General features: G+C 36.9%; 1 protein-coding gene across 1 annotated transcript in view; it reads left to right on the top strand.

The window, feature by feature from the left end:
* Positions 1–12,910, top strand: part of ESCO2 (establishment of sister chromatid cohesion N-acetyltransferase 2) — a 30,671-nt gene that overhangs the window by 9,244 nt on the left and 8,517 nt on the right. The window contains exons 5-9 of the mRNA XM_003272912.4: positions 433–490; positions 4,349–4,466; positions 5,304–5,435; positions 8,410–8,499; positions 9,112–9,255. Of these exons, the coding sequence (XP_003272960.2) occupies positions 433–490; positions 4,349–4,466; positions 5,304–5,435; positions 8,410–8,499; positions 9,112–9,255 (542 nt within the window). The remainder of the gene's footprint in view (positions 1–432; positions 491–4,348; positions 4,467–5,303; positions 5,436–8,409; positions 8,500–9,111; positions 9,256–12,910) is intronic.

Below are 12,910 nucleotides of genomic sequence, written 5' to 3' on the forward strand. Positions count from 1 at the left end.
TTTTTCTAGACGTTTGATAGTTTTATGTTTTTACTTTATTATTTTTTTTTTTTGTAGAGACACAGTCTCACGAAGTTGCCCAGACTGGTCTTGAACTCCTGGCCTTAGGCGATCCTCCTGCTTTTGGTCTCCTAAAGTGTTGGGATTACAGGCATGAGCCACCACGCCTGGTCATAGTTTTACATTTAGATCTGTGATCCATTTGAGTTAATTTTACATAAGGTTTGAATAGGTGTAATTTTTTTGCATGTGGACATGTAATTGGTCCAGCACCATTTGTTGAGGACTGTTTTTCCTCCATGGAATTACCTTTGCCTCTTTGTTAAATCTTGATCTTGAGTAGTATTTTGTCTTATTAACCTTTGAAATCTTATGAATTAAAGCTTTGATTTTATTTGGTAATACACATTATCATGATTTTTCCCCTACCAGTTTCTCCTAAGTCCACTGTCTATCCAATCTTCAGTGCATCTTCAGTCAATTCAAAAAGGTGAGAATTATTATTGTTTTAAAGTCCAAGCCTTATAAATTACACAGGTCCTCTGGGTCTCTTTTTCAGTCTCATGCTACTTAATTTGGGGAGTTTTTTTTTCTTCCTCACTAAGGGGAATAGGAGAATAATATTGAGAATAGGGTGATGAAATCAGTCCCTCATAGAAACGTCGTAAGAACTTAAGAGTTGAGAGATGGAAAAGATCTTTATATACTTGACTAATAATAATTGCTAATGTTATTATATAATACCTTACCCATAATAAGTAGTTTTATATCTATTATCTTAATTTTCACAACAACTTAGAAGGTAGATACTATTATTCCATTTTCAGCCTAAGAAACTGTTAGTAATTTAGCCACAGTTGCACAGCTATTAGATGCTAGGACCAGGACTAGAATCTATATCTGAACCAAATGTCCATTAGGTCATATTGCCTTCCCTGGGTGATAGTATAGTAGCTACAATTTAATAAGCATTTACAACTTCATGTTGTAGGTACCATTATTACCCATTTTGTAGATGAGAAAGCTGGCTGGAGGAGTAACTTGCAGCAGCTTAATGTTATCATAAAGTATAGCTGAAGCTACCAGTACCCTATTCAAAGCTAAAGACTGCGATGGGGGAGGCATGGATGGGTAGAGAGCATGATAGGTGGCAGAGCTCTGAAAAAGTAGTTTCTTACAGTCTAAACATCCTCTTCCTAAGCAGCTTTGATCCTTCTCTCCCCATTTGATTATAAATAACTCCAGATATTAAGCAAGGAACTTCCCAGCTACATTTTCCTTACTCTCAGAGCACCTCACCTTAAATTTCCTCAGTGACTAGGATGGGTGGGCAGCTTTCCCTCTTCAAAGGTTTGTTTCTAGTTTTTCTGACCTTTCCCATTTTTCACCTGTGTTGTCATCTTTCATGACCTTTTATTGAAGATGGGAGCTGTCTTAGTTCGTTCTGTGTTGCTATCACAAAATACCATGGACTAGGTAATTTATAATGGACAGAAATTTATTTGGCTCACAGTTATGGAGGCTGAGAAGTTCGAGATCAAGCAGCCACATCTGGTGGGTGCCTTCTTGCTGCATGATCCCATGGCGGAAGGCAGAACAAGAGAGTGTGCATGAGAGAACAAGAGAGCTTGGCTTGCAGCCTCACATCCTTCAATAATCAACATTAATCCATTCATGAAGGTGGAGCCATCATGAGCTAGACACCTCTTATTAGGCCCCACCTCCCAAAACTGTTGCACTAGAGATTAAGTTTTCACGCATGAACTTTGGGGGACATGTTCAAACCATAGCAGAAGCCTACCACAATTAACTGATAAAAGTGTATACTAATTTAGTCTAGCATAGACAGGCCAGGCGCAGTGGCTCACGTCTGTAATCCCAGCACTTTGGGAGGCTGAGGTGGGTGGATCACCTGAGGTCAGGAGTTTGAGACTAGCCTGGCCAACATGGTGAAACCCCGTCTTTCCAAAAAATACAGAAATTAGCTGGGCATGATGGGCACGCCTGTAATCCCAGCTACTCAGGAAGCTGAGACGGGAGACTAGCTTGAACCCAGGAGGCGGAGGTTGCAGTGAGCCAAGATGGTGCCACTGCACTCCAGCCTGGGCAACAGAGCAAGATTCCATCTCAAAAAAAAAAAAAAAAAAAAAAAAAGACAGTGGGATACTATTTGTTAAATAATATGATATTGCTCTTTTTGTAGACTCCAAAATGTCAGTTATCAGCAATTTGAGATTTAATCTTACTTCAGATAGATTACAGATTCTCAAAGTGCTTAGTCTCACATTTGTTTTTTGGCTTTTAAAATTCAATGAACATTTAGAGAGTATCACATACTATTGAACTATACTGAGTTCTACAGATGTGAAGATAATTAACGTGGTCTTGCTATCAAGGAGGTTATGGTTAGAGGAGGGTAGACATTTAAACAAATAGTGTTACAGTTGCTGAAATGGAAGCAAAGAGATGGCTGTCATGCATGCAGGGTCAGGGAGAGCTGAGTTACTTAGCAAAGGCTGCATAAGGTGAAAAGGGTCAGTGACTTGGACGAGTGTTTTTTCATACTGTAGGAAGCAGCCCATTAGTAGTTCATCAGACCAGTTTAGGGTGTCATATCTTGTGACAGTTACTATGGGACTGAACAAAGGTGGACGAATGCAGAAATGAAGACAAAGACAAAAGGATCTTTTTAAAGAAGGGGTCGGGAGTTCCTTGCTTCTAGTGAGCAAGGGTCCTGAGCTTTTACAGCCTTTCATATTTATTGGGTAGAAAGAGCAGGGAGGAGGAGGTAAAGGTCAGCTGCTTGATTTATCACAGGTTCACATGATTGCTAACAGGCTTCAAATGTGCCTATAGATAATTGCAAGAAACACTGTGCCTGGGCATGACTGCCCTCAGCATTCCTTCTGGGTGGCAGATGCAGTTTGTCAGTTTGCCAACAACCTGCATTCATGAGAACAGTTTGCTGTTTGTTCATATAGCCTCCAGTGGTATACTGAGTTGGTCACAACCCTCATTCTTTTGGCCTCCAACAATAGCATTTATTTTTAGTGGAATAGTGTATCTCTCACACAGCAAGTATATTTAGTGAAACTTTGGTTTTATGTCTGTACTAGTCATGTGAAATGTATTTCTTAGCATAGATTTGTCAAGTCAGTTTGAAAACTGCTTTTCAGACAAATGGTAAGAAGACAGCTTGACTTAGCTTAATGCAGTGGAGCTAATGCTCCACCTTTTTTTTTTTTTTTTCTACTTTGTCAGGTTTTTTTTTTTTCCTGTTTGAACTTCTTATTTGGGGTATAGGGTTTTTTTTTTTTTTTTTTTTCTTATTTACTTCTACTCTTTAGGGATTTCTACTCCTTTGGTCCCTGGAAAACTAAGGTCCTTTCATTACAAGGCAAGGGTTACAAACTCAGTATCTACAGAACCAGCAGTCTGGGTGGAGACTAGGGCCAGCTGAAGAATTGCCCACTTAAAAGGGCATGTGCTATTCCAAGTTTGAACTCATAGATTCTTTGATGGAATAGAGGGTTAGTGATCTTACAGTGTTTCTTTTAATATTGGAAATACACATTTTTAAGTGAAATCTCTAGATTTTAAAATATTGGTAGCTAATCCAAAGTTTTTAAATACCATATGGGCCAACCAAAACATATCTGCTAGCTAGATTTGGCCTGAGGGGCTCCAGTTTGCAACCTCTGTAAGTGAATCTCAACATTCTTTCATAATAGGTAAAGGTTGTCTCAACTACATCTATTCAGCCTAAATATGTTTTTGTTTTTGTTTTTTTTCCTTAAGAGTTTCAGAGTAGTGAGATGCTGCTTTTGGTATGAGGAAAAGCAAATTTACTAGCTTCATTGCCCAGGTAAAACGTTGCTGGGTCATAATATGATGGTGACTCTGATTTCCTGTGGATCTGTGAAGTTCAGTATTACACTTATTTTCTCCAGTACCCCAGGAATTTCTTTATAGCTGTATAGGGTAAATATTGTCCTAAGATTTGATAAAGCAAAAAAATCTTTTTTTAAAGGGTGAAGTCAATTTCCAAAGTGTGCATCTATGTGCATCTGATATTATAGAAGAAAGTCCCTAGGACTTGGAGTCAGAGGACCAGGATTTGAGTGTTAACACTGCCATTTACTAGTTACTTTACCTTGAGTAAATTACTGACCCTCTCTGAGTGGGCCTCAGGTTTCTCGTTGTTCCTGTCCCTATTACCTCATCAAGTTAATGTCAGATAGAAAGCACTAAAAATTGCAAGGTACTCTGATAAATGGCTGCTTTCTTTCCCTTGTAATTCCTCAAAAATTGTAAATTTATATAATATTTATCAACTTTCTGTGTCAAGATCTTTAGGTGAAGAACAGTTTTCTGTGGGATTTATCAACTTCATGAAACAGACCAATATCCAGAAAAATACTAATACCAGAGATACAAGTAAAAAAACAAAAGATCAGCTCATCATTGTGAGTAAATTCCAAACAAAGCTTCTCCTATCTAGCCCTTTACAGAAAAAGCTTGCCAACCCCTGTATTACACAGTTCAGATCTTGGTATTTTCAGTGACATTAAGCAATGTTTTATGTGACAGAATGGGAGTTGTAGGTGGTGACACTGAATATTCTTGAATTTATCTGTTCTTTTCCTGCACTTTATTTTTTGTCAACTCTTGGGTCAAATAATTTTAATATTCTTTAAAATAATTTAATATTCTTAGCTGCTTAAGGAAAAATATTGTATAATTAATATAGAAGTCCTAAAATTTTCGCCCTTCCTGTTTGAAATAAGGCTTTTTCAGGTCTTTAAGAGTTTCATTAAAGAGTTCTGTTGTTCATTTTAGCTTTAATTTCCACAATTTAATCTTATTCTTTCTTAGAACCATGGGTCTAGTAAATAATCTTGTAAAAATAAAAGAATCTTTGGTTTTTACACTGTCCATTCAAATAATTCCCTTTCATCAATTTATTGCATTTTTAGATCTCTTCTCTTCCCCCCTCCCCCAAAGAGATGGAGTCTCACCATGTTGCCCAGACTGGTCTCTAACTCCTTGGCTCAAGTGATCCACCCACCTCAGCCTCCCAAAGTGCTGGGATTACAGGCGTGAGCCACTGCACCTGGCCTGATCTCATTTCATTTTGTCTTGGGGGAGGGAAGGAGGATATAGTAACCAGATTTTCATTTAGTTTTTCACTTGTGTCAGCAGAAAAAAAAAATTAGGTGAAATTTGAATGAATGGTTATAGGAACTTAATTTAGAGCTATTTGTGCTATATTTAAATGGGTTTTTTTTACCCCCCAATTATAGGACGCTGGACAGAAACATTTTGGGGCTACTGTGTGCAAGTCTTGTGGTATGATATATACTGCTTCCAACCCTGAAGATGAAATGCAGCATGTACAGCATCACCACAGGTTTCTGGAAGGAATCAAATATGTGGTGAGCCAAAACTTAGTCTTTCAGTCTGTTCTAGAAGTAAAACTACTTTAAAAGAGACATTTCTTTTCCACCACCCAGCTGGAAAAGTTAACTTTTAATGATGATGTTTCAAGCTTAGTATCTCAATATAAGATAAATATTTTGTAAACACTGCATTCTGAGCAGAGCTGAACAGTCAAGATATACAAAATTCAGAGACCTACAGAGATACCCTCTTCCCACTACAGTGTTGTCTTTATAGATAGCCTTAGACAAAAATAGCCTTCCCATGACTTCTCCAGGTTTTTTCTGAGAGGAGAGGTCCCACCCATTTATTAAACACCTTTCAAGTCCAAACACATCCTATCATTGGCCCTATCTTTATGATTGTACCTGCTACTCAGATACATTCCTTTTTCCCTATGTTTATTGCCACAGTTAATGCCTTCACAATATTTTTAGCCTGTTTATTGAAACAGCTTGCTTTCTGGGTTCCCATAGTGCTACCAGAAATAACATTTTAAAACATAAGTCTAGGCCGGGTGCAGTGACTCACGCCTGTAATCCCAGCATTTTGGGAGGCTGAGGTGGGTGGATCACCTGAGGTCAAGAGTTTGAGACCAGCCTGCCCAACATGGCGAAACGCCGTCTCCACTAACAAAAAATTAGCCAGGCGTGATGGCAGGTGCCTGTAATTCCAGCTACTCGGGAGGCTGAGGCAAGAGAATTGCCTGAACCTGGGAGGCGGAGGTTGCAGTGAGCCAAGATTGTGCCACTGCCCTCTAGCCTGGGTGACAAGAGCGAAACTCGATCTCAAAAAAAAAAAGTCATAAATGAAACATAAGTCTAGTATGATTCTACATACTTCTGGAAAAAAAAAAAGTTCCCGCCAGAAGTTTGGTGCTCTTTAATCTGGCCTCAACCTTTCCTATATATGTGCATATAAAATATATACAAAAGAGAAAGTGTGTCTGTGTATAGTTTAAATTCTTGCCCTCTCTGATCTGATCTCTACATCAGCCAGAAAGTTCTTTCTAAAACATAGGTTCTGACATTGTCTGCTTCAAATTTGACAGCTTTCTGTTGCACTGGGAATAAAACCCAGACTCCTTACCTTGGCTGGCAGATCTCTTCATATTTGGCTCCTGCCCACCTTGTCACATGACACATTCCCTCTCCAGCTCTAAGCTCCTGCCGCTGGAATAAGCCACATTCTCTGATGAAACCAGACTATACCATATTGGATTTCTTTCTTTAATTTGTGGAAACATACTGGGCATGTTATCCTTTATATATTTTGTATATTATTCCTGGGTTGCAAATATGTTCTCCCTGTCCCTTTAAGGTTTGAATTTATATTTTTGATATAGTAATACTTCCACATGATTCACATTTCACAGAATGCAAAAGTATATCCAGTGAAAAGTGTTTCTCCATACCCCTTCCAGAAACCTCGTTCCCCTAGCTATAGGCATCCAGCATTAATAGGTTCATCTATATATCTTCCAGAGATATTTTCTGCATATACAAGCAAATACCGTTACTTGTATTTTTTTTAACCTTTTTGTGGTGTATATTGCTACAAAGAAAACAAAATTTTTATTTAGCTAATTTGTGACCTCTGGTTTCTTAAGTCAGGAACATCATCTCAGTCCCAAAATTAGTAAGTTTTTCCTACATTTAAAAATTTTATAGCTATAGATTTTATATTTAGACATTTAATCCACTGGAAGTTTTTCAAGACATAGTGTTAGAGATGGATCCTTATATTTTTCCTAAAGGACTGCAAAGTGTGCCAACATTACTGTTTGACTAGTTTATCTTCCACACTGATTAGCAATGCCACCTTTGATGCATACCAAATTCCTACATATAAATGGGTTTGTTATTGGACACTTCTGCACCATCCATTTGTTCCTGTGCTAGTGCCATACTTTTATAAATATAGCTTCATACTGTATTGGATGTATAGTTAGGTAAGTTCTCTTTCATCCTTCTCTGTAAAAAATATCTTGACTTTTTCTGCACATTTACTCTTTCAATTAAAGAGCCTATCATGTTCCCCTCAAATGAAAAACCTATTCGAATTTTCATTGAAACTAGTCAAACTAATGCCATTTTCTCTAGGGAAAAAAAATCTTTGTATAACTTAGGAACTTAGTATAGCACATACTATTATATAAACTTAGTATATACTATAGTATAAACCTAGTGTATACTTAGAAACTTAGTATACCTCTGATTGATTCATATCTTTGATGTCTTTCAGGAACATTTTATAGTTTTGTCATGGATCTTATTAAATTTATTTCTAATATTTCAACCTCATTTTTTCCAATCAGTCAGTTACACCAGATTTTTTTTGCCATTCTCTGCACCTTTGCTTATTCAGTTAGTTGCCTTAGCCTGAAGGCAAGTTAACCACCTTCCCCATTATGCTCACTGACATCTTACCAAGGTTTTTAAACCCTTTTCAGTACCATAATACTTCAGTATCATTCAAACACTAGGGCCACATGCCAAAGCACTATGCTGGGGGTTGAGGTTAAAATAGTTGTAAGACTGCGCCCATCTGTGGTCTTGTCAAGCATAAGGGACAAACATATAAGGACTTTTACTTAGCCTTTTCTTGGAATTTGGCTTATTCTTCTACCCCTCCCCTACCTGCCCACTGGTCTCGAACTCCTGACCTCAAGTGATCCACCCACCTGGGCCTCCCAAAGTGCTGGGATTACAGGTGTGAGCCACTGCACCTTTACCTCTTTACCTTGTTTTATAGTCATATACATGTCTCCAGATAGGATATCAGCTTGTTGAGGCCAGGTACCTGTTTTAGACATCTTTTATTTCTCTTCCCACGTTACTTTTAGTTGAATTTCATCTTTTTTATATCTGTTATTGTTTAGCCTTTTGTCTTCTCCACATCAAATTAATTAATGTTGGTTTTTTTTCTCTTCACAAATTAAACTGTGACCCTTTTGTTTTCCTTTGGCAGGGTTGGAAGAAAGAACGTGTAGTAGCAGAGTTTTGGGATGGGAAAATCGTGTTGGTTCTGCCACATGATCCAAGCTTTGCTATCAAAAAGGTATGGAACATTATCTTTTTAACTCTTGCATTTCCCCACCCCCAAGAAATCAACCTGTGTTGAAGTGCAAACCGCCTTTGCTGACAGATAATTCACTTGGGTACCTGCTTAATGATTACTTTCGTAGCAATTTATACAAAACTAAGAATTGTAGGACAAAGTAGTAAAGAAGGCAGATAAGTCTCCACAGCTTATCTTTTATGTTCATCTTTCCCTTGTGAAAGATAAACTAAGCTTTCAGTGTTGAGAAATTAATGGCCCCTAGGGTCTATTTCTTATATTGGTGTTGCCTGTGTTTCTGAGGTTGGGTGTTTAGTCACTGTGAATAATGAATAAAGCTAAAACAAATCTGTTTTAATGCTTCCTATTCCTTATCCCTCCCAGGTGTCTGAATTTCTGCCAGTGATCTTTAAAATAGGTTCTTAAAACCTTGTTTCCACAGTAGCAGCTACATGCATCAATAGTGAAATAATTTTGGAGGTGTATAAATTTAAGAAATAGAAATTAAAGAGTCTAAAGTAACAGTAATCATACATTCTGTGTATATAAATATGTATAGTTTCTATTGTACTTTTTAAAACATTCACCTGTCTTGGTTTTTAAAATCATTAGGTAGAAGATGTCCAAGAACTTGTTGATAATGAATTGGGCTTCCAGCAAGTTGTTCCTAGATGTCCAAACAAAATAAAAACTTTTCTTTTTATATCTGATGAAAAGAGAGTAGTTGGGTGTTTAATTGCAGAACCCATCAAACAGGTATGGTATATTTCTTTTAAATTATTGGCATAATTTGCAGGCAAAAGAAAAGTTGGGAGAATTCTCAGCATTTAAGATTGCTACCATTAATGACATTCTTCCTACTGAAATATCCTTGACCTAGTGGATAATTGAAGTTATTTATTTCCATTAATATTTGAAATTTTGCTATATATAAACAGGATAGGTAAGCCAGTCTTTTATGTTCATGTGGTCATTTCCACAGCTGGATTATAAAGTCTAGTGATTTTAAGTAAGCAAATCTATAAACCAAAGTTTTTAAACATGTGGCTTAGTGAAGGTTAATATTTTTGGCAAAGTAGTCATTACTTATCCCTTAATTAGAATCTAATTTAGGTACTAATTAGCAATGTTCTAGAAGACATATAGTTTCTCCTTGTGTTATTAGAAGTTGGAGAGAAAAGCAGCTTGTTTGCATTTTTGCCCGTATAAGTGATCAGTTTGGCCTTTTCCTTCCCCCTCAGCTTTATTAAGGTATAACTGACAAAAATTGCAAATATTTACAGTGTACATGTGATATTTTGATATAGGTATACATTGTAAAATGACTAAATCAAGCTAATATATCTATACCTCACATACTTACCAACTTACTGTGATGAGAACATTTAGATCTACTCTCCTTGCAATTTTCTTTTTCTTTTCTTTTTTTTTTTTTTTCCCTGTTTTTGAGACCAAGTCTCACTCTGTTGCCCAGGCTGGAGTGCAGTGGCACGATCTTGCCTCACCACAACCTCCACCTCCTGGGTTCAGGCGATTCTCCTGCCTCAGCCTCCCAAGTAGCTGGGACTACAGCCGCGTGCCACCTTGCCTGGCTAATTTTTGTATTTTTAGTAGAGACAGGGTTTCACTATGTTGTCCAGGCTGATCTTGAACTCCTGACCTCCTGATCCGCCTGCCTCAGCCTCCCAAATTGCTGGGATTACAGGCATGAGCCACCGTGCCCGGCCTCTAGCAATTTTCAAGTATACATTAGCTGTAGTCATGCCATACAATAGATCTGCAGAACTTACTCATCATAACTTAAACTTTGTACCCTTTACCAATGTTTCCCCATTTCTCCCATCTCTCACTCCCCCAGCCTGTGGCAACCACCATTCTACTCTGCTTCTATGAAGTAAGCTTCTTTAGCTTCAGTATGTAAGTGAGATGTTGCACTATTTTTCTTTTTTGCTTGGCTGATTTCACTTAGCATAATGTCCTCCAGGTTCATTCATGTTGTTGCAAATGTCAGAATTTCCTTTTTAAAGGCCGAATAGTATTTACCACATTTTCTTCATTCATCCATTGATGGACACTTAACGTTGATTACATATCTTGGCTATGAATAATGCTGCCATGAACATGAGAGTACAGATTTCTCTTCAACATACTGATTTCAGTTCCTTTGGATATACACTCAGAAGTGGGATTGCTGCATATGGTAGTTGTATTTTTATAGTAATCATTCTAACAGGTGTGAGGTGATCTTGTTTTAATTTGTATTTCCTTGATGAATAGTAATGTTGAATGAGCATTTTTTCATATGCCTGTTCCTGATTTATATGTCTTCTTTTGAGAAATATCTATTCTGATTCTTTGCCAATTTTTTAATCAGAGCATTTGTTTTCTTGCTATTGAGTTATTTATATATTTTGGATATTATCTCTTATTGTATATGCAAATTTTTTTTCCAATTAATCAGTAGGTTGGTTGGTGTTTATCCACTCTGTGCTATGCAGAAACTTTTCAGTTTGATGTTACGTTTCTTTCTTCTTTTATTGCCCACACTTTTGGGGTCATAGCCAAAAAATTATTGCCCAGACCAATGTCAAGCTTTTTTCTCATTTTTTTTTTCCCTTATAGTTTTATAGTTTCAGGTCCCTCATTTTAAGTCTTTAATCCATTTTGAGTTGATTTTTGTATGTGGTTTGAGATAAGACTCCAATTTTATTCTTCTGTTTGTGGATATTCATTTTTCCCGACACCATTTATTGAAGAGACTGTCTCCTTGCCCCATTGTTTGTTCTTGGCATGTTTGTCAGACACCAGTTGACTCTAAATGCCTGGATTTATCTGTTTTGTTCCATTGGTTGCTGTGTTTTTTAATGCCAGTAGGAGTGCAATGCCCCTCAGCTTTACTCTTTGGTCTAGATTGCTTTGGCCGTTTGGAATCTCTTATGGTTCCACAGGATTTTAGGACTGTTTTTTGTATTTTTGTGGAAAATGCCATTAAAATTTTGATAGGGATTGCATTGCATTTGTAGATTGCTTTGGGTAGTATGGACATTTTAACAATATTCTTTCAAGCCACGAACACTGGATATCCTTCCATTTATGTGGATATTCTTCATCTTTCATCAGTGTTTTCTGGTCTTCAGTGTATGGATTTTCACCTCCTTGGTTAAATGTATTCATAAGTGGGGTTTTTAATGCTATTGTAAATGGATTGTCTTCTTGATTTCTTTTTAAGATAGATCATAGTTCGTTGTTCCTGTACAGAAATGCTACTGACTTTTGTATGTTGATTTTGTTTCCTGCACCTTTTCTGCATTTGTTTATTCTAATAGTTTTTTTGGTGGAGGCTTTAGAGTTTTCTGTACATAAGTTCATGTCATTTGCAAACACGATTTAACTTCTTCCTTTAAATTTGAACGCCATTCTTTTTTCTTCCTAATTGCTCTGGTGAGGAATTCCAGAACTATGTAGAATAGAAATGATGAGAGTTAGCATCCTTGTCTTGTTCCTGATCTAAGAGGAAAAGCTTTCAACTTTTCATTGCTGAGTATGATGTTAGTTGTGGGCTTGTGATATATGGCCCTTAGTATATTGAGGTACATTCCTTCTGTACCTAATTTGTTGAGAGTTCTTATGAAAGGATGTTGGGTGCCTTTTCTGTATTGAGATGATCATATAGTTTTGTTCTTCATTCTGTTAATATGGTGTAACACATTGATGTGCATATATTGAGCCATCCTTGCATCCAGGGATAAAGTCCACTGGATCATGGTGTACTATGCTTTTAATGTGCTAGTTTGCATCTGTTTATCAGGGATATTGGCTGGTAACTTTTCTTGTAGTGTCCTTTTTTGGCTTTGATATCAGATTAATTCTGGCCTTGTAAAATGACTTTGGGGATATTCTTCTTCAGTTTTTTGGAAGAGTTTGAGGACTAGTATTAGTTCTTTAAATATCTGGTAGAATTTAGCAGTGATGTCATTACAGATGCTTTCCTATGATGCAAGTTTTTTTTTTTTCCTTAAACTGATCGAATCACCTTTTTATTGGTTAGTTTAGATTTTCTGTTTCTTCATGATTCGGTATAGGTAGGTTGTATGCTTCTAGGAATTTATTTCTTACAGGTTACCTAATTTGTCGATATATAATTATTCATAGTCTCTTACGATCCTTTGGACTTCTATGATAATCAGTTGTAATGTCTCTTCTCTCATTTGTGATTCTGTTTAGTTAAGTCTTCTTTTTTCTTTAGCTAAAGGTTTGTCAATTATCTTTCAAAAAACCAACTCTTCATTTTGTGGATCTTTTCTATTTTTCAAGTCCCTGTTTAATTTATCTCCACTGATCTTTATTTTCTTCCTTCTACTAACTTTGGGCTTTATTCTTCTTTTTCTAATTATTTGAGGTGTAATGTTAG

This window comes from Nomascus leucogenys, chromosome 8 (genome assembly GCF_006542625.1).
Source record: "Nomascus leucogenys isolate Asia chromosome 8, Asia_NLE_v1, whole genome shotgun sequence".
Taxonomy (NCBI): Eukaryota; Metazoa; Chordata; class Mammalia; order Primates; family Hylobatidae; genus Nomascus; species Nomascus leucogenys.